General features: G+C 38.0%; 1 protein-coding gene across 4 annotated transcripts; it reads right to left on the bottom strand.

Annotated features, from left to right (window-relative positions):
• Positions 1 to 2,622: 2,622 nt before the first annotated feature.
• On the bottom strand, positions 2,623 to 25,465 carry LOC115423754 (nucleolar transcription factor 1-like). 4 transcript variants are annotated; one of them, XM_030140791.1, is made up of 21 exons: positions 24,638 to 25,465; positions 19,839 to 19,897; positions 19,184 to 19,356; positions 17,712 to 17,795; positions 17,468 to 17,623; positions 17,293 to 17,357; positions 17,050 to 17,176; positions 15,582 to 15,692; positions 14,729 to 14,862; positions 13,590 to 13,731; positions 13,457 to 13,498; positions 13,262 to 13,372; positions 10,104 to 10,259; positions 9,841 to 9,987; positions 8,747 to 8,857; positions 7,231 to 7,319; positions 6,952 to 7,141; positions 6,832 to 6,879; positions 6,693 to 6,746; positions 5,245 to 5,364; positions 2,623 to 3,988 (listed from the first exon to the last, which is right to left on the bottom strand). In XM_030140791.1, the coding sequence occupies exons 1-21, from the start codon at positions 24,751 to 24,753 to the stop codon at positions 3,860 to 3,862; spliced, it is 2,364 nt and encodes a 787-aa protein (XP_029996651.1). In that variant the 5' UTR covers positions 24,754 to 25,465; the 3' UTR covers positions 2,623 to 3,859. The 4 variants fall into 4 exon arrangements, with proteins under 4 accessions (XP_029996651.1, XP_029996649.1, XP_029996650.1 ...); XM_030140789.1 differs by having other exon boundaries at positions 5,242 to 5,364; positions 24,638 to 25,464; XM_030140790.1 differs by having other exon boundaries at positions 2,623 to 3,985; positions 5,242 to 5,364; positions 24,638 to 25,464.
• Positions 25,466 to 27,369: the final 1,904 nt, after the last annotated feature.

Here is a 27,369-nt window from a genome sequence, read left to right as displayed (position 1 = left end):
TACATTCATGGTTGTTGGTACGACGTCCCCACATGGACACATACATGCGCGCTGCAGCCACAAACAGCAAATACAGCACACGTTAAAGCAAAGACACACACACACATTCTCATATATACACGTTTCTGTGCACGCATGCACGGAAATTCACACCGAGGGACAGATTTACATTAAGTGCACACTTTTTTTTTTTTTGGGATAACCGTCGGACTAAAACCCAAATGGATTACAGTCAATTCCATCAAAATTTCAACACAAACTTGAGGGGAAAAAAAAAAGCGAAATCCGCACATGATTTCAGAAACGCTCACGATTAAAACAAACCTATGAACAAGTCGGTCGAATAAACCGTAGATGACATGGAAAACAATGCGTCCGCGAGGCTGAAACGATACAAAACAGGCTGAGGCGGAGCCAATGACGGAAAATAAACATCATTCCTTCACGTTAAACCAGAACCAAGACCTGGAGCTGAAACCGATTATATTTATATTTACGACAAAACGTGTTCATTTTGAGTAATTAACGACATTTACAGTGGCGCCGTATAAACGCACACGACCTCCTGGATCTTCATGTTTCACAACATTGAACCAAAACGCCAGCGATTAAACTATTTAACCCTTTAACCCCTGACATGTCACCGGTGAGCGTTCTGAATGTAGGATGTATTTAAATATTCATAAAAAACAAACATTTGATCAATAAGAAAAATGTCCAATCATGCTGATAGAATAGACCTTGTTCTGTCCATAGACATCTGAGCATGCTCAGTTCAAGCCCCACCCCCTGTGGAATGGGGGGTAAAAAAAAGAGCAGCAAGTGAAACGACCAACTATAAAAATAGACAGTTTGGGCTTTTTTTTTTTTTTTTTTTTTTTTTTACAATTTTCCTTGTGGTGTTTTGTTTTACTGTTGTTTCCAACGTTATGGTGATTTTCCTTTATTTTTTTTTTTTACTGTGTTTTTCTGACTTTTGACCATGGAACTGCTTTATGGAGTTAAACCAAGTGTCAAAAATTTACATGAAAAAATCAATTAAAAAAATACAAAAAATTGTATATATATATATATATATATATATATATATATATATATATATACACACACATACATATATATACATATATATATATATATATATGTGTGTGTATATAAATGAATAAATGTGTGTGAATTTTATTTATATATATATATATATATATATATATATATGTATATATGAAAGAATATTTCATAAATGTAAGAAATTAAACCAAAATAATCATGTGGATAAAAATTAGCAAAATGAGTGAAAATGAACAAAATTATCAAGAAAATCATAAAAATAGCAAAAAATAAACCAAAACAGAAATTAACTAATGAGTGAAAAGAACAAAAATGTGTAAAGAAAAAAAAAGAAACAACAAAATTACAGGTGCGTTCCAGTTCATGTTCAACATTCTAGTGTTGTGCTGATTTTCATTTTTCTTTCTCTTTGTTCTGACCGTGTAACTGTTTTTTGGAGTTCAACCAGGTGTCAAAAAGCATCTGGACTGATTTAGAAAAAAGATCCCAAAACTAAAACTACTGGGTCCAAATCCAAATCCTTGTTCATCATCTTAAATCTGTGCCTTATTTAATCCAAACCTGTCCCACTTTAAATCCTCTGTCTTTTTCTGTTCTTCCACCTGTTTTGACCCTAAAACACACAGTAAAACAAAAGGAACACAAACACATCCTCCACAGCAGCTTTTATCGACCTGACACACGCTCAGGGTCTCAGGGGTTAAAGGGTTTTAAATGTCCATATTTGAACCATTTCCTCTTAACAGGGTTTGTTCTTCCCCGGTTAAAACCGTCACATTAAGACCCTTTTTAAACAAATACGTAACAGAATTTCCTCAAAGCTAAAACAAGGCACCGTACAGCCTGAAGAGAACGGATGAACTCGGGACAAAAAAAGGGGAACGTACGGCACCGCTGTTACCATGGCAACAGGAAACAAAGAGCACCTTGGTTAGAGTCTGTGAAGAACCGGGTTTAACCCACGCTTCTTTATCGAAGACGATACACTGGTGTTAACATGTCAAATACAGTCTGGAGGAAATAGTTCAACAGTTCGAGGAAATGTGCCATGAACTGATCTGATATTTTCAGACGTTTGTTTTAACTTTAACTTATAAAATTGACTCGTTTTTTAGGTGAAGTGCGTTTGGCCAGTCTCTTCCCCATCACATCACAGTAGTACTTTAAACCAGCGGTGTCAAACATAAGGTCTGTGGACCAGAACAGGTCCAATCTGACCCATGGGATGAACGTGTGAAATGTACAAATATGAACAATTGTCAGTTATTTTAGTTTAAGGGCCACGTAAAGCCCTACTTTAAGGGTCAGATCAGTAAAAGTGTCAAAATAACTGAAAAATAAGGACCAATATAAATGTTTCCTATGTTTTAAGGTAAAAAAAAAAAAAGTGAAATTACAAGAAAATGTCTATATTTACAAGGTATACTTTAAGAAAGAATGTGAAAAACCTGAACAAATATGAACCTGATATCACTGAGGAAAAATAAGTGTCATTTTACTGAAGTTTTTACATTATTTTGTTCATTTTTTTTGCAGGTTTTGTTCTTGTTACTGTTTTATTTGTTCAAATTCGATTTTTTTTTTTTTTTTCTAAATTTTTGTACATTTTTAAAAACTGAATATGAACAAATAAAAACCTGGCGTGTCTTCATGTAAATCAGTGTAATATTCTGTCAATATTCTGTCTATTAAATATTTTGTGTATTTGTAGATCCACTGTGATCTGTACGATATAATGAACATGAGGAAATGATAAAATGAGGCAGAATATCGTTAAAATGACACTAAAAATTTCAGACTGTTCATGTTATTCACATTTTATAGGAAAAATGTTTGGGGATATTTAAATGTAAACAATTTCATCATGTAATTGTACTTTTTTCACTGTTATTTTTATTTTCGCTCGTTTCCGTTGGTACGTGGCCCCTGAACTAAACAGAGTTCGACACCGTTGGTTTAAAGTATATTTTTCAGCTTCGACACCAACTTTGTCAATGTTGCAGAACAATAAAAGATGGGCGAAAAAAAAAAAAAGTCCAAGAGGGGGTGAACACTTTATACAAGCACTGAATGTTTGAAATGAGACAATGGGTAAGTAAAGTTTAGAAACCTTCCAGCAACAAAAACACATTCATAATGGCTTGATTTTTCCTGAAAAAAATACCACCTCTTTGAGAACCAAATGATAAAATCTACATCATAAAATGAGAATAGAGAACAAAAAAAAAATAAAAATATTAAAGGAAACATTCTGTAGAGTGCAATTATTCAGTACCCCGCACACCCCCCTCCCTAAAGTTACCCACAATGCTGTTCTTTGGCTTCGTGAAGCCAGTTCACAACTCATGCCACCAGAATAATAAAAGGAACAGGGCGGGGCGTCGACGAACCCTCGACGTTCAAACTCTGAGCTGAAACCATTGAACCAGTGAAGTCAGGATCGAAACCAGCGGCAGGAAAAGTCCATGACATCACCGTGTTTTTGGGCGTGACGTCAGCGGCCCGTGCTGTGAGACAACGTCACGACCAGGGAGGGAATGGAACCGATGTTGGACATAAAAAAAAAAAAAAAAAAAAAAAAAAAAAAAGAAAAAAGGAGGAGCTCCTTCCACGAGGAAAAAAAAAAAGAGCAACACAGCAACATGGAGGGGTGAGTGTGAAATGGATGAGGTGGTGCAGGGGCTCCCTCTGGTGGTGGGTGGAGGACAGGGGTTGGCACAGTGGCGGGCGGAGCTCCCTGGACTCTCGGCTCAGCTGGGCTCAGTTCGTCTCAGGACGCCGTCGGCCCATTTCAGTCCGAGTCCGAGTCCGAGGACCCCTGGGAATTGGACTCGCTGCTGCTGTCCTCCGACTTGTTCTCCTTGTCGTCCGCGTCGTCGTCGTCTTCATCGTCGTCATCGTCGTCATCATCATCGTCCTTCTTCAAACAGATGATGAAAAATAAAGATGCGTTAACGGCATCCACGTCAACAGGAAGCAGACATTTAAGTATGAAGATGGTTTGGATTTTAATTACATCCACTTTTACTTGTTTTCTCTGTTTCTGATCAAATAACCCTCAACTTTTATCTGAACTTGGATGAACATCTACATGATCAGTGAATTAAATACAGGAAAAAAACAACGAAGTACAATAAAATAAATGGTGATAAATAATTTCACCCTTTAGTGGTCTGAGTCTATTTTGTCCGTTTTTCAGTACTTTTGATTTTGCCTTTATATACTAGATAAGAAATGTTTACTATACCCATGTTTGGTATCTTTTTTTTTTCAGCACAACTTTATCTATATCATCTGTCCATTATTTTTTCACTTTAACCTACTATATCAACACAAAGGGACAAAAAAACACACAAAAAATGTAAAATCCCATTTGAAAAAAGTATATAATTTATTGCATAAGTAACACAAAGATGCTTAAGGAACCTTTTCAAAGACTTTAAAAGTAATTATTGGTTCCAAATATTAGGTATATAAAATTAAAATTGTAATAAATTAAAACTATGCTCAAATATTTGACATAAAAGCATATCTTTACAGAGGTGCCCCCCCCCCCACCCTGGACCTCTCACTTTCTGCATCTGGTTCAAGTGGGGGTCATTCTCACCCTTACCTGTAATGCTAATGCAGCAAAAAAAAAAAAAGTTATTTATGTTTTGAAAAAGGACAAAAAATTGCGTAGATATGGTCAGAAATATAACGCCCCCCCACCTCATTTTCATACTTTTATTCATGTGTGTTCGCTCCAGTTTCAAACCGTCATATCTCTGGTTGTATTTGCTCTAACAACATCAAATAAAAAGTGGGAGAGTGTTTCAAGTCCACACTTTCAATTGTCCCCAGTGGCGTACATGACCGACTTCTGACGCTCTGACGTGTTGAAAATGTCATGTGATTCAGTCAGGTGGACCCCTAAGGGTTAATAAAAGTTAAATATAGAAAGTATTTTGGAACTAAAAGCATGTCTGGGTCTTTAAGGGTTAATAATGTTCTTGTTTTCTGTTCTTTGTGTTCTGTTTTCTGTGTTACTCATAGTTTGCCGAAATATTGTTTACTTCTTCCTCACATCCTTCTCACATGTGTAAACACACTTTTCTATAATAGTTTTGTTTTTCTTCTGATCGTTTACTTCGGTCGGTGTTCGTATTGCATTTTTTATTTCATTTCACTCACATCATCATCGTCGTCGTCTTCATCATCTTCTTCGCTGGATGAGTCCGCGTCGGACGAAGCCTTCTGCTCGTCGTCGTCGTCTTCGTCCTCGTCATCGTCGTCATCCTCTTCCTCCTCTGTGTCCTGTTGAACAGAGAAGACGATCTGTGAGCGGTTTGTCTGATTATGTCCAGGTTCACTTTGGGTCTGATCCTCATTTATTAAACACATCACACACAGATTAAAGTTGTACTGAAGTAAACATGGAGGTTAGTCTGTACAGTTCTGTTTTTAAGATGATGAGTGGAGGAAGATGGTGAATTTATGAGCTGATGAAGATGAGGATGAAGAGAAAGAGCAGCGTTTAGGTAACAAACTGGAGTGGACTGACAACGTAGACGCCCTGTTTAAGAAGTGGCCTCCACCTGCCGAGGACACTGAGGTCCTTCAGAGAGGTCCTTTTTTTTATGACATTCTATGATACTGTGGTGGTGGCGTCTGCAGCACTGACACAGACAGTATGGACAGAGACAGGAAGACACTCAACTGGGTAAGAGAGCCGGCTCTGTTGTAGGCTGTTTGCTAACACTAATGCTAACCCTGACCCTCTGTCTTAGGCTGTTCACTAATGCTAATGCTAACCCTAATGCTAACCCTGACCCTCTGTCTTAGGCTATTCACTAATGCTAATGCTAACACTAATGCTAACCCTGACCCTCTGTCTTAGGCTGTTCACTAATGCTAACCCTAATGCTAACCCTGACCCTCTGTCTTAGGCTGTTCACTAATGCTAACGCTAACCCTAATGCTAACCCTGACCCTCTGTCTTAGGCTGTTCATTAATGCTAATGCTAACCCTAATGCTAACCCTGACCCTCTGTCTTAGGCTGTTCATTAATGCTAATGTTAACCCATTAATGCTAACCCTGACTCTCTGTCTTAGGCTGTTCATTAATGCTAATGCTAACCCTGACCCTCTGTCTTAGGCTGTTCATTAATGCTAATGCTAACCCATTAATGCTAACCCTGACCCTCTGTCTTAGGCAGCCCACTGGAATCCATTGAGGAGGTGATGATGGAAGAAGGAGTGATACCACAGGCCATTCCTCCCTTTATATTAGTCATCAGAATATACCCCCCCTCCATCACACCATGTGCATGTGCAACCACAATGTAAATATGTAAATAATATGTAACTGTAATTTGAAATCTATATTTATATAAATACCAAATTTCTTCTTTTTCTCTTTATATTTAATTTTTCTCTTGCTTGTGGTTTTTCTTTCTGCTGTTAACTGTGAAATTTACCCATGATGAAATAAATAAAGTCTTATCTTATCTTACTGGTGGAGCTACTACTTTCTGTGACAAATGTCGACAGACTATCAAAAACACTGAATTTCATTTGCGGCTGCTCTGACAGAGGATGCAACGTTAAAAGTAAAGCCCACAGATTTGGAGTGTGGACTCACAGATTTCTTGGACTTGGCTTTGGGACCTCCAGGTTTTGCTGTAGTCCTCCGTTTCTAAAGAGTCACAGAAAATAAGCATTAACTAAAAAATACCAAACAAACAACAGGAAGACGGTGAGGATAAACGTCTGACACTTACCTGTGAGTTGTATTCTTTATAAGTGTTTCTCTCTTGTGAGGACAAACTCTGTGGAAACAAACGGTGTTAAATACGTTTCATCAAACATGTATAAACTATGGTTGAAGGGTGAAGCCTTACAGCGAGCCACTGCTCCAGCTGGACTTTGTACTGCCGCTGCTTCTCCTCAGCGATCTTCTTGTAGCGGTCCTTGTCCTTCAGCGGTAACCTCTGCCAGCGGCTGCCGATCTCTGTCATTCGCTCTTTCATCGGGAGGTGATTCAGCTCGCCGTTCGACAGCATCTCCTGAGAGAACTTCTGATAACCGTTTCTAAGGAGTAGAGAGTGAAAAAAGGAAAACGTCAGGGGTTTGACGGTGCATGAATGCAGCAGGTAGAGCTGACGGGGGCGCAGACGTACGATGGGGGCTTCTTGGGTTCGCCCTCAAACTTCATCTTCTTCCCTGAAGCGATGGCGGCGGCGGGTGAACGCATCTCGTACAGGTCCCTCTGTAGAGGACAGAGACGTCAGCTGATGCACAGAATGACGACATCAAATAGATTTAAAAAATAATCAAAACCGATGTTAAGAAAATATGACAAAAGTATTACTATGTATTATATTATATGATTATATATGTATTATTAGTATAAAATTTATACATCATTACTTTATAATGTTATAACATCATATAATGTTTTAATATATAATGCACATAATGTGTATGATATTGTATGATTACGAATAATCAGGGTTCGGACACATTTTTCAAGGTCGAATTCAAGCACTGTTAAGGGTCGTTTTCATCTCATCACTGGGGTCAAACATATCTACAGGAATACATATACTCAGGATTTTATTTTTCACTTTTTATCACAATGATGTACACTGTATTCTAAAATCATGTAAAATCATGTTTCATAATAGCAAAAAGTTTAGAAATTAGAAAAGTTTTATCCAAAAAAACCGAAGCCACTTATATTAGCCACTTTATTTTTCTAAATGTATCACCTCTGTGTAAGTAACTTCGGCTGGCCATCTAACCTGGCAGAGTTAATATAAAAAAAATGATTAATTTATCACATCACAAAGTTAGAATTCAGGGTTCGTATACATTTTTCAAGGTCAAATTCAAGCACTTTTAAGGGTCATCTTCAAACTTTTCCAGCACCTTAAAAAAATCCATATCTACAGGAATATAAATACTCCTGATTATTTTTGTCACTTTTTTATCATGGTGATGTACATTGTATTATGCTATAAACATCTAAAATAATGATTCATAATAGCAAAAAGTTCAGAAACTAAAGGAGAACACAAAGTTTTATCAAAAAAAGGGAACCCATTATTCCGGTGTTCTTCAGACACACTTGCACCAAAGAGACAAAGACTCAGATAAAACTGTACCTGGAGTCGACCTGAGAACACCTGGGAATTTTATTTATGACAAAGTTTTATTTTTCTAAATGTATCACCTCTGTGTAAGTAGCTTTGGCTGGACATGTAACCTGACAGAGTTAATATTAAAAATGAATTAATTAATCACATCACAGAGGTAGAAATGCAAACACTTCAACTAAAATTCAAGCACTTTTCAGACCTTGAAAACACAACATTGAAATTCAAGCATTTTCAAGGATTTCAAACACCTGTACGAACCCTGATAATGTTCTATGATATATAACGTACGTCATGTATATGTGCTTGGACAGTGTATTTTTGATGTGTCATATTCTGGACTTATTTCCAGTAGAAACAGATGGGCTAAGGAGGTGGGAGGAGAGAAGCTGGACTTCATCTCACTCCTTTTCAAATAGAGTTTTCTTTTCTTTCTTAGTTTTTCTTTGGTGTTTTTGGTTTTAAATTCAAAACAAACAAATAAACAAACAGCGGAGCGAAGCCACGATCCACAGATCGACCCTGAACCTCCTCTGACCTCGTATCTTTTCTGGTCCTCTGCCGCCTTTTTGATCCACATGATCTTCTCCTTCTTCTCCATGGTGCTCCACGTCGCCTCCATTGCTTTCTGCGCCTTTGGCCGGTCGTTCTGTAGAGGAACAGATTCAATATTAAACACACACTTAATGATCGCATATTTTACAGCATACAGGTCAGACTAGATTAGATCAGATCAGGTTAGATTAGACAGAACCCCTTTAATCCAGATTTCATACTATTTCCTTGTGGACACTAAACTGGAGAAAAGTAAAAGTTTGATTCTGAATGCAATAACAGAACTGAATTACCTATCCATCTATCTATCTATCTATCTATCTATCCATCCATCTATCTATCTATCTATCTATCTATCTATCTATCTATCTTATTGATCACTTGGGCAAAATCCTCAGGAACTTGAGGTTCCAATAGTACCACAAAAATGAATGTATACACATAAGATATATTATAAGAAAATAGTAATAACACTAACTATAAAAAAACAGCCAATTACACATTAGAAAGTACCAATAGAAACAACAAACAACAAACTAGTAGTTATTATAAAAAAAAAAAAAAACACTAAAATAATTTGGACTTGTCATTATTGATAAGATATCATTCTTATATCCACCTTATTCAGACCTTATTCTGTTTTTTGTTTTATTCTACATAGTTGCTCTTTTTATTACCATTTCCATTATATATTTTTTTCTTTTTACTTTTTTTTTATTTTCTTGGGTTGTATAAAGGCGTACAATCATGCTGCTTACGTTTGCCTTCAAACTGAAGGACAAATGAAGTTTTTTATTTGAACTGTATTGAAAATTGTGAATTCCAAACTCTAAAATTTGACAAACATTCTGTCTGTTATTAAATGTTTTGTGTATTTGTATTTTGTTGTAATAAACTGAGGCAGAGTTCTGTTAAAATGTACTTATTTTTCTTAATAAATGTCAGGTTGTTGTGGTTACAGATTGTGAGATGATTGATATGCTGATATGTTACTGGTCCGACCCACTTAAGGTCAAACTGGGCTGATTGTGGAACCTGAACTAAAATGAGTGAATGCCAGTTTGGTGTGATGTGCACCTTAAATCTTGCTAAATAGTCTCCGATGACACTCTGCTGCCAGATGTCTTGTGCCGTCTTGGGCGGGTCTGGCAGACGACTGCGATCCTCCTTCTCCTTCTTCTCAGACTCTGCTTTCAAGACTGTTTCTAGGCGTTTATACTTCTCCTAAAAGACAAACAAAAGACAAAACAAAAAACAAAAAAACACACAAATCAACTGTAAACAAAGCGTACACTGGCCTGGTTATTTTGCTCTGTAATGACACCATGTGACAGGCCCACCTTCTTCTTGTCTGGCAGTTCGTTCCACATTCGTGCCAGGAGTCGGGTGAGTTCGCTGTCCGACAGATCTGGACGCTCCTGCTGGAGTTTGGGACGTTTCTCCTCAGAGAAGATGAACATGGCTGAAATGGGCCTTTTGGGTTTCTCTGGATTCATCTACAGGATCCACAGCAAAATACAGACAGTGAAGGGCACTGTAACATCTAAGTAAAAACAGCTCCAGTGTCCCTGTATGTCAGCGTCTGTTCTACAGTACAGGCCAAAAGTTTGGACACACCTTCTCATTCTTCGCATTTTCTTTATTTTCATGACTATTTTCATTGTAGATTCTCACTGAAGGCATCAAAACTATGAATGAATACATGTGGAATTATGTACTTAACAAAAAAGTGTGAAATAACTGACAACATCTCTTATATTCTAGTTTCTTCAAAGTAGCCACCCTTAGCTCTGATGACTGCTTTGCACACTCTTGGCATTCTCTTGATGAGCTTCCAGAGGTAGTCACCTGAAATGGTTTCCACTTCACAGGTGTGCCTCATCAGGGTTACTTCATGGAATTTCTTGCCTTATTGATGGGGTTGGGACCATCAGTTGTGTTGTGCAGAAGTCAGGTTGATGCACAGCTGACAGCCCTACTGGACAACTGTTAGAATACATATTATGGCGAGAACCAATCAGCTAAGTAAAGACAAACGAGTGGCCATCATTACTTTAAGAAATGAAGGTCAGTCAGTCCGGAAAATTGCAAAAACTTTGAATGTGTCCCCAAGTGCAGTCGCAAAAACCATCAAGCGCTCCAACGAAACTGGCTCACATGAGGACTGCCCCAGGAAAGGAAGACCAAGAGTCACCTCTGATGCTGAAGATAAGTTCATCTGAGTCACCAGCCTCAGAAATCGCAAATTAACAGCAGCTCAGATTAAAGACCAGATGAATACCACACAGAGCTCTAGCAGCAGACACATCTCTACAACAACTGTTAAGAGGAGACTGCGCCAATCAGGTCTTCATGGTCAAACAGCTGCTAGGAAACCACTGCTAAGGAGAGGCAACAAACACAAGAGATTTATTTGGGCCAAGAAACACAAGGAATGGACATTAGACCAGTGGAAATCTGTGCTTTGGTCTGATGAGTCCAAATTTCAGATCTTTGGATCCAACCGCCATGTCTTTGTGCGACGCAGAAAAGGTGAACGGATGGATGCTACATGCCTGGTTCCCACCGTGAAGCATGGAGGAGGAGGTGTGATGGTGTGGGGGTGCTTTGCTGGTGACGCTGTTGGGGATTTATTCAAGATTAAAGGCAACCTGAATCAGCATGGCTACCACAGCATCCTGAAGTGACATGCCATTCCATCCGGTCTGCGTTTAGTTGGACCATCATTTATTTTTCAACAGGACAATGACCCCAAACACACCTCCAGGCTGTGTGAGGGATATTTGACCAAGAAGGAGAGTGATGGAGTGCTGCGCCAGATGACCTGGCCTCCACAGTCACCAGACTTGAACCCAACCGAGATGGTTTGGTTGAGCTGGACCGCAGAGTGAAGGCAAAAGGGCCAACAAGTGCTAAGCATCTCTGGGAACTTCTTCAAGACTGTTAGGAAACCATTTCAGGTGACTACCTCTGGAAGCTCATCAAGAGAATGCCAAGAGTGTGCAAAGCAGTCATCAGAGCTAAGGGTGGCTACTTTGAAGAAACTAGAATATAAGATATGTTTTCAGTTATTTCACACTTTTTTGTTAAGTACATAATTCCACATGTATTCATTCATAGTTTTGATGCCTTCAGTGAGGATCTACACTGAAAATAGTCATGAAAATAAAGAAAATGCGAAGAATGAGAAGGTGTGTCCAAACTTTTGGCCTGTACTGTATGTGAATCAGAACCAGTTGAATGTGTGAGGTTGTCAGGTTCTGTCTATGTTCCAGTCCTGTGGTCTGGATGCACATCAATCTAACTACAGATGTAGGCAGGACATTCACTGGAGGAGAACTCAACTCATCCAATTAAAGTCCATATATGACTTCTGGGTCAGATCAAGGGAAAGTGAACATCTGCTAATGCTAATGGTTTTCCTCCTGCCAAAGACACTGAACCAGTAAACATTCAGTCTGTGTTCACTGAAGTTGAGACCCTAGCACCGTCCTCCTCAACCAGAACCAACCGACTGAAGTTAACAACAGCTGATTTAAAGAACGTGCTGCAGAAATTCAGATGTTTATAAGGTTAAAACCATGAGACTGAACATGAACAATTAAAAACCTGTGTGAGCCAATCACATGCTGTATGTAAACATTTGAAATGATCAATAATGCTGTGGATAAACCTTTGAAACATAAAGCACAGTTGGAACACTGATGCTTTGTTAGTGTATATTGTTCATTATTTCATCAAAATTATGACCAAAGTATATTTGTTATCGTTATATTTACTTTTTATATATAATAAAAAACACCAAAAACGCCTTCGCCCCTAAGTAGGTCGGATAGGCTCCAGTGACCCCCCTGACCCTAGTGAGGATAAAGCGGGTTCAAAAAAATGAAAGAATGAATATATACTAAATAAAAGTGATCAAGGATTTGTGAATTTTTATTTGGTATTTAAGTCCATTAAATGTCGGCTATTAGGCCTGGTGACAACATAACTGAATGTTTTCGCTGTAATTCATAAGGCAATCAATATTTTGCAACAAAAATGGTCAGTCTTGTAGATAAACATGTTCTCTAAAATACCAATGTCCATTTAGAACAATTGTTGAACAGGAACAGCATGTTATCCACTTTATTCACTTTACTTTTTCAGCAGCTACGTGACTGAGCAGGTTTTTTGTAATTTTCACACAATACAGCAAACTCGGGCAAATTATCACACAAACCATTTTAAAGTACTTGTTAATAACCACACAGAAATATTAAATAAACTTATTTGTGTCATTTAGTTAAAATTAAAGGTTACTGAACAGCAACTTTGCGCCTACGTGACCGCTTGATCTGACCTTTCTATCAGTGATCAATAGTAACTATATTGACATCTGTAACCATTTACATGTTATAAACCATCAAAATATGGACCATTAGAAGGAAAAGGCACATTTTTAACAAAGTCCAAGGAATTCGACAGCTGTTACAGATAATAAAAACAAAACACGAACCTTTGCTTTAGAGTTCTTCTTTTTGGAGGCAGGACTGCTGGCTCCACTGCCCTTCCTAAAACCTATTTTTTCTTCTCCCAAGACCCTCTGCTGCTCCTCCTCAGACAAACTCTGCATAGAAAAATACTACGTAAAACAAAATGCACAACAAGAAACATACAGCGATGCAAAAAAAAAAAAAAAAACAGTACTCACACTGAGGAATCTGTTCATCTCAATTTCATACTCTTTCTTCCTCTGGAAAAATAAAACAATGGTGAACATGTAGTATGACCTGGAGAACAGTTCGTAACAGACCAACCCTGCAGTTCAGTGGTTTTAGGCTCACCTGTTCACAGCGTTTTTGGTATCCGTCTTTCTCGCCCTGTTTCAGCATCTTCCATCGCTGGCTACACATCACCATGCGCTCGGTGCTGGGAACATCCTTCATGCTCGACATCAGCTCTGCGCAGAACATCGAGTAACCGTTTCTAGAAACATAAACACAGCAGTTATTCATCAATAACGTGCTAACGGGGCAGTGGATTATCAGAGAAATCACCATGCTTTTACCCCTTTAACCACTACCTTTATAAACAGGCCTAGATTTCTTTAGTTTTTTTTCTGCAATAAAAGAGTCAGAAAATGTCTTCTTGGTCAATTCTTTTGCACCTTTTGTCAGGAAGAACTTAACTTTCAGTATTTGTCCATTATTTATCATTATTATATGTAATAAATGCTCAAAACAGACTTGCATTTTTATCGTATTTATTATGAAAAACAACTGTAAATGTGCAGAATGAAGGTTTATGAGATTATAGAAATAAACTTTGACTGTTTTTCATGTGTTCTAATATTGTAGTTGTTTTAGATCATTGTGTGTCCATGTTCTTCTTCTTTTTGGTTCTTTCGTGTCATTTGGATCCTGTGTGATAGTCTGTGTTCACTCTCTGTCAGACACTGTATCCGTGCATGCCCTGGACAGATCTGCATATAGATTTACATATATACACAAATATACAGACACTTATAGAATATTTACAGATCAAATACAACTGTCACTCAACTATATGTCAAATGAACTTAACCCAGGGTTTCTGCTGATATCAGCAAATCTAATTTAATGTGTTTTAATGCCACTTTAAAACACATTTAATGCCCCTGTCCAACTGCAGATACACTTCTATATGTAGTTTTATATATATGTTTACCTTCCACAGGCTTTAACCAGGTTCTGAATAGTTCCCCCTCCAATCACTTCTGCGGGCCTCTACCGTAAAGTGTTATATAGCATCAAAAAGCTCAGGATCTCAGCTTTCCGACACCATTTGAATTTTGTGAATTGCGCTAACAGTTCAGGAGTTATGGTCATTTGAATGCAATAAAGTGCAAAATGTAGCACCGGAAAACAACTGTCTTTAAAGGGTTAAATAAAATGCATTTTAAACGTGTGTCTGGAGTGTTTCTGTCTTGTGTTTTTTGACTCACGGAGGCGGTTTGTCGGGTCGGCCGTCAGACTTGTCCTTCAGGTGTCTTTCAGCCTTGGTCAGGGTGGACTTTACGATGTCCCCTTGGGTTATGTTTACCTCCGGATGCTGTTGGATGTACTCCCGCATCGTCTCCTAACCAGACGACAGTTGAGGAAAACGCTCTGTCAGTTGTGCATTTGTTTATTTTAACTCAGGGGTGTCAAACATACGGTCCGTGGGCCTAAACCGGACCACCAAAGGATCCGATCTGGTTCGTGGGATGAATTTACGCAATGCAAAAATATTCACAATCAAAGGCTCCGTTCACACAGCAGGTCTCACAGCACAATTAGGATTTTTGGGTGAAATCCAATTTTTTTGTGTGTTCGTTCAAATTCCACATTAAATTTGACTTCAGTCAGTTTTGAGTCTGAACTGAGTGCGACCCTGAAGTGACCCACATGTGCAAAAGAGGTCCTGATGGAATACGTGACCACGCAGACACACACTGTGTTCACAGAAGGAAATATGTTTTTCCCATCATTCCTCCTCCTGGGACGCAGAACTGTGATGTTTGTTGCATTTCAATCACGTACAGGTCAGATACATGTGACCTGATATGTATCGGATTTAGGACCACATATGAAAGTGGTCTGGGTCAGATTAGTGCTGTTCAAACGGTCTTTAACAGATTGGATACAGGTCACATATGGGTGAAAAAAATCTTATTTGTGCCACATTTGCCCACAGTCTGAACATAGCCTTAATTATTTTAGTTCAGGTTCTTATTTTTCTTAAAATGCGTCAGGTTATTGTGGTTATTCATCATTAGTGAGAGGACAGACATGCTAATAGTTTACGGGTGGTCTAACCTCATACTGCTTTTGCTGCTCCAGGGACTTGGTGATCCACTTCAGTCTCTTTTTGTCAGACAGCTGCGTCCACTGTTTGCCAAGACTGTCCTTTATGTCTTTGGTGGTAGCCTGTGGGTCAAACAAACAACGCTTCCATTATTGGACTCATGTAACTACATTTCAGACTGTGATATAACCTGGACTTAACCCAGAAAGACCCAGTTCTACTTTTGTTGCTTATTTTCTTTGTGTTATTGTTTTGTAAATTTTCTTATTCAACTTTTGTTCATTTTGTTAATATGAGATTCATTTTACTTGTTTTGTTAATTTTGTTTAATTGAAAATATTTTTTTTTAATTCAAATTAATTCAGTTTGTGGCTTATTTTGTTGATGTTATTTCTTATTGTATTGATTTATTATTAATTTTTGGTCGTTTTTACTTTATTTTAAGAACTTTTTTGCCTACATTTTCCACATTAATGAATATTTTCCAGGTTTTTTTATTAATTTTTGTTGATTTTATTCATTAACTGAACATAAACCCAGTGTGTCCATCCACTGTCGCTGATCCAACTCCATGGGTTTTACTAGTGAATCAATGTTGTCGAAGATGACTGTGTTTCCACTGTAACTATGGAGCCTCTGAACATCCAAATGGGTCATATCTGATGACCATGAAAAGATGAGTAACTGTATTTTACACCAGTTATTTCAACATGTTTCTTCAATTTTGTTCAGTTTGTGGCTTATTTTGTTCTTGTTGCTGATTATTTATTTATGTTTTTTTTATTAATTTTGTTCATTTTATTGATCACTTTGGCTGTTCTGGTTTATTTTGCTGCCTTTTTATTTAATTTTCTTTCATTATTGTTCAATGTTTGTATTATTTTGTTGACTTTTCAACATTTTCTTGCCTATTTCATTTTTTTTTTAAAATTCATTTTCCTTCATTTTTGTTCATTGCATTTTATTGTAGAAGATGATGTTGTTTCCATGGTAACTACAGAGCCTCCGAACATCCAAATGGGTTATATCTGATGACCATGAAAAGATGAAGAACTGTATTTTTACACCAACTATTTACATGTATTGATAGGATTAGTGGATCAACAGGTATTAAACAGTTTAGATCAGTAGATGGTTTAGGGGCTTTGAGGTTTAATGAAGTTACAGCTGTTGTGTTTTGTGTAAACGTACACAGCCTCTTTTGGAGTTCAAAGACACCGTGACCAAAAAAAACAAAACAAAAAAAACAAAATAAAAACAACTCATCAGTGCAAATGTTTTGACCAATATATTGAGTGAAAAATGACATTATTTTGAATATCATTCAATGTCAGATACATACAACATATTAGATCAGTAGATGCTTTTGGTCGCTGGTGGATATTTGGGTCTTTATGGGTTAATGAATCATTGATCAATAGAATAACTATATACAGTCCTATTTCCTCAGTAAGGACTAGCAGCTCCATATAAACTTACATCAGGGTGTGACTTGAGGAAGGCCTTCTTTTCATGGTTGTACCACAGCTGTTGAGGTGTCTTGGGCTTTTCTGGTACATTTGACCCTTTCTTAGTCATGCTCTCCACAAGATCTGGGTGTTCTTCCCTGAATTTAGACACAAACACATTAAAAAAACAAAACAAAACAAAAAATGTATATTTGTCACACATCTGTTATCCCCATTACTCATTAGCTTTTGAAACTAGCAATAAAAGTCTCACCTGAACTTCATCATGCTTTGCACAAAAGATTCTTTGTCTCGTAAGAAGTCGTCCACATATTTTTTCTGTCGTCATGAAAAGAAAACAGTTTGCGTGTTAGAATTTGACTATCACAAAAGCTCCAGATGTCACAGAACTGATTTCACCAAGTTTCGCTGAAAGGCTTTGAGCTGACCTTCTTTTTGTCAGGAAGCTCCCTGTACTTCTTGGAGAGGATTTTCGTCAGGTCTAGGTTGCTCATCTCTGGGTGCAGCTTTGCGTACTTCGCCCTCTTTTCCATGAAGAAGCGGAAGTATGGCGTCAAGGGCTTTTTGGGAAAGTCCGGGTGTTTCTGAGCATTGAGTTGAAAACGGAAGCTTAGACTTGACTTTCACACACACTTTCATAAAACTGTTCATACAACACTGATGCTCAATTACCTTTATTTTCTTGCCCTTATAGGGGTTCTTTATGTAGTCCTGAGCATCAAATATCAGCTCTGTTAAGGTCCTGAATTTACGGATCTAAAAGAAGACAAAGACACATCATTGGTTACAATCCAACACAAAGTCAGGCATAAAAAAATACATAGAATGTCTGTTTGTGCTTTAACCCTTCAACCCCTGGCATTCTGAATATATGATTTAGTTTAAATATTCATAAAAAGTCCTCCATTTGCACAAAAAAAAGAAAAAAAAATTAAGTCATGCTGATAGAATAGACCTTGTTCTTTCCAAAGACATCTGAGCATGCTCAGTTCACCCCCCACCACCTGTGGTTTGGGCTTTTTTGTTTTTTTTTAACGTTTTCCTGGTGGTTTTTTGTTTTCACTGTTGTTTCCAGTGTTGTGGTGAATTTCCTTTATGTTTTTTTTTTTACTATGGTTTTACTGAGTTTTAACTGTGTAACTGCTTTTTGGAGTTCCAACAGGTGTCAAAAAGCAGCTGGACTGAGTTATTAAAAAAAAAAAATAAAAAAAATAAGAGAGCCCAAAACTAAAACTACTGGGACCAAATTAAAATCCTTGTTGTTGTTCAGCGTGTTCCAGTTCACAGTTGACGTTCAACAACCTAAATCTCTTATTGATGTACATTCTAGTGCCTTACTTAGTTCAAACCTGTCAAACTTCAATTCCTCTCTTTGTCCTATTCTGTTATTACCTCCGCCAAAGAGGTTATGTTTTCATCGGGGTTTGTCTGTTTGTTTGTTAGCAAGATACCGCAAAAAGTTATGGAGGGATAATGATGACATTTTCAGGAAATGTTAATACTGGCACAAGGAACAAATTAGTAAATTTTGGTGGTGATCAGGGGAGGACTTGGTGGAGGTCTGCGCCCTCCAAGTGCTTTTCTAGTTCCACCTGTTTTGACCATAAAACACATAGTAAAGCAAAACCACTGAAGAAAAGGAACAGAAGCACATACTCACAGCAGCACCTTTACCTGAATCAGAGCTCAGGGGTTAAAGGGTTCATATGTGAACCTTTACCTGAATCAGAGCTCAGGGGTTAAAGGGTTCATATGTGTACCTTTACCTGAATCAGAGCTCAGGGGTTAAAGGGTTCAGATGTGAACCTTTACCTGAATCAGAGCTCAGGGGTTAAAGGGTTCATATGTGAACCTTTACCTGAATCAGAGCTCAGGGGTTAAAGGGTTCAGATGTGAACCTTTACCTGAATCAGAGCTCAGGGGTTAAAGGGTTCATATGTGAACCTTTACCTGAATCAGAGCTCAGGGGTTAAAGGGTTCATATGTGAACCTTTACCTGAATCAGGGCTCAGGGGTTAAAGGGTTCGTATGTGAACCTTTACCTGAATCAGGGCTCAGGGGTTAAAAGGTTCATATGTGAACCTTTACCTGAATCAGGGCTCAGGGGTTAAAGGGTTCGTATCTTAACCTAAACACTAGCTCACCTCTTTGGAGACCTCCTGCCACTTCTGCTTACACATCTCTGCTGTGTAGGAATTGAACGCCACCTTCTGCCAGTCCAGGTGGGACTCTGATGTCTTGTATTTTGTCAGATCTTTCTGCGGCAGGGCCACTTTCATGGCCTCCAGTAGTTTTAAGAGGTCATCCTGTGCCCACACTGTAAGAATAGAAAGAATGAGTCAATGAATCAAACAAGGACTCTTGAAACTTAGAGGTAAAAGGAGCTACACTGGGATATAGAGAACACCTATAAGAATAAGCAGGTTATGATTTAAAATGTTATTTTTATGATGTAGAATACAATTTTACAACTTAAGTTATGACTGTCTGTGAAAATATAATAAAATATACATAATAGTACAACAGGTCTTCAAAACTTGTATAATTAAATCTAAAAATATTGAATTTATTGATGCAACCCAACAATTTCTTTTACTGTCACTTCAATTATTTATTATATCACATATGTAAAGAAAAAGAAAAGGTGAAATCAATTAGTAGTACTTATATAATACTCTAACATTACTGTACTCTTCAAAACCTATAAATGAAAATAAAACCTACAGAGTTCTACAGCTTAGTTTTCTGCTCTAATGTGAGAAAATAGTACATGATAAAAATGTGAAAACAGGATCAAACCTTGGTCATGGGTGGCTGCCTCCATTTCTCCATTCATTTGTGAGAAAACTATTTCAGATCTACAAAATAAACACATTCATAGTATTTATAAGAAGAGGAAGACAACAGCAGTAAAAAGTCTAATGCAGTCAAACAAGACTCTTTTTAAAATACACAGGTCTACAAGTAAAATGCCTCCAGATTTAACTGAATTTGAGTCACTAATTAATAAACATGAAGTCCTAAATGCTGGTTGGTTGTAGTTTCCATGATCCAGTCCAGGGTCAAAGTGTGAAATTAAGAGAATTAATGACAGAAAGGGTTAAACTCCAAAGGAATATCTGTGTCAGAGCTGCCAGATCGACTTCAAAACACTGTCACTATGATAAAATACATTTACTTTTTTGTCTCTTACTAATGATAGCTTTATAAATCTATTATATAAATGTCCATGAACCAATGTATATGTGTAATAACACATTATCATTATCATACACATTTAAAACATCAGCTAATCAGCCATTTAGTCATTTGTTTTCCAGTTCATCTGATTAAAGTACATAACATTTACTACATTTAATCTGAGGCAGATCATTTCTAAAAACTTGTCGACCAGTGTGATTGAAAACACACTGTTTGAACCTGATGTGTTGAGATAAAAGGCAGGTTCTTTCTAATGGAAGATTAATTTATCTATTATATAAATGCACATAAACCAATAACTAATCTTCAGATGATTTCATAACAGTTAATGGGTTCATTTAGACTCTTTCTCTGTCTATGGTATTATATTACTGTATTTATTTATTTTTTATTATATTACTCTTTTTATGTATATGATGCAACCCATCAAAAGTATTTGAGATTCTGATTATATACAGTATGTGTAATAACACTTTATCATACACACTGAAAACATCAGCTAACCAGAACTTTTTTCATGTTTCATAATTCATTTCATTAAAGTATGTAAGATTTAGCACATTTGTGTCTCCGAGACATTTCTTTTTTTTTTTTTTTTTTTAAAAGGAATTTGGATGAAAGCACACCATTTGAGACTTCATAAATCTATAGTATAAATGAACATAACGCGTATTAACATACATATAAGATCTGTCTCTGCAGCTGACATATTCATTTGGACTCATTCTCTGTGTATGATTTTCTATTACTGTATATATGACTATTGTTTTGCACTTTTTCTCTTTATTAAAGAAAAGATGATTATTTTAGTGTTTCTGATTATATATATGCATAACAACACTTTATCATATAGACTGAAAACATCCACTAACTAGCACTTTTTTCATGTTTTCCAATTCATTTCATCAAAGTATATAAGATTTAGCACATTTTACTGTACATAAACCATATAAATGCACATATAAGAGCCATCTCTGTGGTTCATTTATTCATTTGGACTCATTCTGTCTATGGTATTATATTACTGTATATATACCTATTGTTCAGAACTTTTTTCTCTTTAATAATCATCTTTTCTTTAATTAAGTGTTTCTGATTATATATTTATATATATGCGCAACACCACTTTATCATATAGATTCAAAACATCAGCACTTTTTTTAGTTTGTTTTCCAATTCCTTTCATTAAAGTATGTAAGATTTAGCACAATTTACTGTATAAATGTACATAAACTGTTTGTAGATATAAGAGCCGTCTCTGCGTATGGTATTATATTTCTGCATATATGACTATTGTTTTGCACTTTTTCTCTTTAATAATCATCTTTTCTTCAATAAAGTGTTTCTGATTATATATTTTTATATATGCGTAACAGCACTTTATCATATAGATTGAAAACATCAGCACATTTTTAGTTTGTTTTCCAGTTCCTTTCATTAAAGTTTGCACATTTAATCCCTGAGGCATTAAAAAAATGCAAACAGTTGATACGAGCATTCAGTGAAAATGTTGGATTTCTTTGTAAAATCCTGATAACCTTGCAGTTTTCTGCTGTAAAGTGTCGTGTTTTGGTGTTAAAGTCGGGTCATAGTGTTGTTTTCCAATTCCTATCATTAAAGTATGTAAGATTTACCACATTTTACTGTATAAATGTACATAAACCGTATAAATGTACATTTAAGAGCCATCTCTGTTGTTCATTTATTCATTTGGACTCATTCTGTCTATGGTATTATATTACTGTATATATAACTATTGTTCAGCACTTTTTCTCTTTAATAATCATATTTACTTTAATAAAGTGTTTCTGATTATATATTTATATATATGCGTAACAGCACTTTATCATACGGATTCAAAACATCAGCACTTTTTTAGTTTGTTTTCCAGTTCTTTTCATTAAAGTTTGCACATTTAAATCCCTGAGGCACAAAAAAAATGCAGACAGCTGATACAAGCATTCAGTCAAAATGTTGGATTTCTTAGTACAATCCTGATAACCTTGCAGTTTTCTGCTGTAAAGTGTCGTGTTTCGGTGTTAAAGTCCGGTCGTAGTGTTGTTTTCCAGTGTTGGAATTTAAATTTGCCTCGACATAATGGTTTATGTTCATTACACCGCCCCTTAAACGTTTACGCTACATGGTGAGACATAGGCTATTGCTTGTGACGGCTTCAAATCTCAAATAACACTGCGGAGGGCTTCAACCGGTGGGACAACGGGAGATCTCCGCCGACACTATTTTCCACACCCGCCAGAGCTGGAATTTTGTCGTATTTATTTCTACAATAAAAAGTCCGGCGGACGCAACATCAGCGACCATTTTCTCGGCCGCTGTCGCTCGGTAATGGAGGATATTTGTGTCGGGAGCGGAGGTTGGGGAGGATCCACGGAAGGAGGAAGCGAATGGACGTGGACGGACAGGCAGCTGTAGGCGACCAGCTGACCACGGACGCGGGGATCTGCTTTTGGTCTCCGACGAGCGGGGGAATGGTGGCTCGGAAGCACTGCGGCCAAATGCGCCACTTCGGCACAAGGCGCCTCATCACCGAAGGACGCGGATCTAGCTCCGCCAAAGCCACACATATCACCGTCCCTTCAACCGTTTACCCCAAAAACCGGAGCGAGGAAAACTAGTATCTACCGTAATAATAAACCTTCCATACACATTTACACCCGGGGTTTTTGGCTTTTAATGTGGCAATATAAGCGCAAAACCCAGCGCATTCTTTAACGAGGCGTAGCCGACGTGTGCTCCAATGATGGCGGATGCTCGTTGTTCGTCGTGTCCTTGATGGCCCCAGCTCACCGAGGCGTCCACAGTGACCCAGCCACAGCCAAAAATATCGATCCTCGCCCTTAAACTAACTCCAACACGCTCCGGGGGTGAACATTGAAGCGGTTAACGGGGTTACGACACCGAATTTACCGTGTATTTTAAGCTGACTTTTACCAGCATATGTGGAGCTGAGCTGGGGGTACGACTGCCAAGGACGGCTCGGCACGACAAACGCCAGAAAATTTACATTTATACATCATATTTATAAACATTTCTTTTATTAAACAAGCTATATAAAGAAATCGAATCTGTAAACATTTAATCATAATTTTCACAAAAAATAAAAATCACATTTCCGCGGATGTATACAGACATATACGATTAGCACAATAATATTAACTAGCATAAAATAACGGTTGGATGTATAATCTTAACTATCATGTGGAGGAATTAGCTTAAAAAATTAGCTAAATGTCCGAAATAAATGTCACGGTGGTGGGTTGGAAGGACTTGCGGAGGCGCAGGAAGAACGAAGAAAATGGAGAAACACTTCGGAGCCGTGAAAATCGGTGGTACTTTTTGTAAGAATAACGCATTTTATCGTTTTTCCGCTGAAAAAAATAGTCCGGCGGCTGAGTCGTAATAGCACACAAAAAAGAAAACACGGTTCATGATCCGAGGCTGAGGCGACAAAAACAAGCCCCAGGTCCGCCATGCTTCAGCTCTACAAGGAAAACCTACCGTGACAAGGTCCAATGGCGCACTGCGAACGGAGAACACCGAGCTTAGAGCTAAAAAAGCCGGGGCGGAACGGACTCCCTTCTTCTCTCTCGATTCCAAAAAGCGCATAAACGGAGAAGCAAGAAGGCGGGTTCTTCCCAAAGCTCGGTCGGTCGTCGCTGGTTTCTGGGCTAGTCAGTGAGAGAGAGAGGGGGTGAGAGAGGGCGAGTCTCAGTCTGCAACGGGTGAGATATTAAACCGAGATCCCTGATGGCTAACCGAGGCTTGTTCCGCCGTCAGCCGCATGGAGGTCTCCGGCGCGCGGAAGCCACCGGTTAATTCCTCCCCCCCGCATGTACGCAGATTCAACGAGCACGAGCGGTTTGAGTTTCGATGAAGCGAAGGGATTAGCATAAACGACTCGGTGTTTTGAGTTGTCGTTTTTATGTTTTTACAACGTTTACCTACAGGGTAGTCGCTTCCAGTTTCCTCCCCCGCTGTACGGGACAAGAAATTCGGCTATGGCGGACCCGCAGCGGTCGGTTAATGTTACGACGGTACAAAGAAGCTAACGGTCATTAGCATTAACATTAGCTCATTTGTCGTTTCTTTTCGGTCGCTATTTTTGTGTGACTCGGTTTAAAAGTAAAAAAAAAAAAATATCGCGTTTTACCTACAAGGGTGTCTCTTCCAGGTCCTTTCCCCCCCGCTGTAGAGGACAAGAAATTCGGCTATGGCGGAGCCCGCAGCGGTCGGTTAACGTTAACGACGGTACAAAGAAGCTAACGGTCATTAGCATTAACGTTAGCTCATTTAATGTTTATTTTTTCGTCGCTATTTTCTGTGTTTATTCGTTGTTTCGTTTCGTGGAGCCGAGCGGGCTGTTTGTGTCGGCTTACCTGTGTTGTCGGTCTCGTTGTGGAGGAAGAAGGGGAGGGTTGAACGATAGCCAGCACTGCGCCGTCCGTCCTGGGCTCCAGTCCCCGCAGAGATGGTCCTTCCCCCCCGCCTCCATCTCTCACTCGCCGTCTCCCTCCACTCTCTCTCCATCCAACCAACCAGTTCGCTACGCCGAGACATCATCCACATTTTTACCCCCTATCTCGTCGCGTTTGTTTCGGTACCGATTTTTGTTTGTTTGTTTGTTTTGTTGTTTGTTTTTTTTTTAGTCCCGGAGGCTAACCGACCAACCGACTGACTGACCGACCGCGGCGTCTGATCCGCGGCCGAAGTTTGCGTCTCAATGCCGCCGGTAGTTGCAACTTAGATTAAAGTTGTCAGTGCGGTTATGTTATTAATACAGCGCAACTTATTCACTCTTAATTAATACAACGTGCAATTCTCTAAGAAAAAAGTAGGTTTTAATTGGAATCTCGCTGCCAGATGTCTGTTTTGAACATTGCTCCAAACCTCTTTTAGCAAATTGTGTGCGTCTGTTTGACAGCTTCATTTTGGCCCTGTGCATGTTTTTTTTTTTTTTTCTTTTCAACTCCACCTTGTGTGTTTGTGGGCGGAACCCCCGCTCGGCCAATCCAGTCCGTCTGATTCAGGGAAAACAAATGACTTTCAGGCACTCAGCCTTGTTAAACTGTGCTGCGTTCTCCTGCTGTGGGAAATCTGGCTTTTATCGCAGCAGGTTCAAACCGTGTGTTTTCATCCGTTCTCTTCCATCTGGGATGTTCACCTCCACCTGTAGGATTTATCCACTGTCATACTCATGTATCGGTCTGATTTTGGACTGTTTTTTAAACCCATAAAGACCCAAACGTCCACCTTTAACCAAAACCATCTACTGTTATAAAATGTTTAATATCTTCCGAACCACTAAACTTATAAGTCCATCTAAATAATTGGTGTAAAATATAGACATTCATCTTTTCATAGTCATCAGATATGAACCATTTGAACATTCACAGGCTCTGTGGTTACCATGGAAACACTGCCATCTTCTATAACATTGATACACCAGTAAAACCCATGGAGTTGGATCAATGAGTGGACGGATACACTGGGTTTATGTTGAGTTAATGATAGATTTTGCTGAAAACTTGATTTTTTGGTTTTTTTTTTTCTGTTCTGGATATAATAACATGTAACTTTAATCTGAGCTTTAATGAACATCTACATTATCAGTAAATTATATATAGGAAAACACTGGATTTTCACTAGAAAGTGCAAAATACAGAACTAAACATTGGAATAAATGGGGATAAATCACTTAGGAAAGGTTAAAAATAGAGAATAATTCATTTGGGAACTGACACAAAAGCAGCACTGGGTCTTTATGGGTTTTTTAAAATTTTGTTTTATGAAGCAGAACACAGAGGCTCTGCTTTCATGTTTTCATGTTCTTATAATACCGGTCTACAAGTAAAAGTGTCACTAAAGTTACGTTCAGACTGCAGGTCAATCCGGCCCATATGTGACCTGTATCTGATCTGTTAAAGACTGAACAGCACTAATCTGACCCAGACCACTTTCATATGTGGTCCTAAATCTGACCCAGACCACTTTCAGGTGTGGTCCTAAATCTGATACTTATCTGATATTTTACAATGTGACTTCAGTCTGAACGGCCAGGTCGCATTTATCTGACTTTCACATCATTGAAACGCGACAAATGTCACATTTCTGCATCCTTCCATATTTCCTATCGTAAACACAGTGTGCGTCTGCGTGGTCACGTATGACGTCAGGACCTCTTTGGTGCATGTGGGTCACTTCAGGGTCGCATTCAGTTCAGACTCAAAACTGATAGAAGTCGCATTTAATGTGGAATATGAATGAGCACCCAAAAAAAATCCGAATTGTGCATTAAGACCTGCTGTCTGAAAGTAGTCTAATAAAGAAACATTAAGTCATAATACTGGATGGTTGTAGCTTCTAAGATAGTCTTTGGTCAAAATGTGATATTCTATGTATAATTATTCATATATTTGTGACATTTTCAGATCCTTTACTTAAATAAAACTGAAAAAACTCTTATTGTAAATAAATTTTCTCCATTTGAAGTTTTACCTCAGTAAAAGAATGTCATTGTGACCGTTTTACTATTATACATAATGTCATAGATGACATTTTTATGCTGCATTAAATGTAAATCATCATCTGTTTTTAGTTTTTATCCTGTAAGAACTTCAAACTTTGCTAAAAAAAAAAAAACAGGCCAGTTGCGGAAAAAATTATTCGACGATCAATAGTCATCGAAAAACAATGGTTATGCAATCCAGTAATAATGCCTGTGTGTGTCATGTGCCTGAAACAGACAGAAAAGAAAACATGGAATGTCTAAAAGCTCTGTTTTTGTCAGTACAATGCCATAGATATGGATGGAAGAACTGAAGTGATTTTGGTTATTATCAAGAAAACATGTTAAATGGATAGATATCAGCTCTGAAATTAAACTACTATGAGCTATTTTTGTTGTTGTCATTATATTTGTCTAAACAAATGGACCTTTAGTTGGACCAGGCATTAAAATGAGCAAAAAACCGAAGAAAACAAGGGGTGGTCTAATAATTTTCTGACTGTATTCCTATGACTGGTGTCAGATGTGGTGTATTCATGAAGTCCAACATTTTAAAACCTGTTTTTTTTTACTTTTTAATAAAGTGGAAATTGAAAGCATGTA

Source organism: Sphaeramia orbicularis, chromosome 8 (genome assembly GCF_902148855.1).
Source record: "Sphaeramia orbicularis chromosome 8, fSphaOr1.1, whole genome shotgun sequence".
NCBI classification, from domain to species: domain Eukaryota; kingdom Metazoa; phylum Chordata; class Actinopteri; order Kurtiformes; family Apogonidae; genus Sphaeramia; species Sphaeramia orbicularis.
This window is presented reverse-complemented; position numbering and strand designations above follow the sequence as displayed.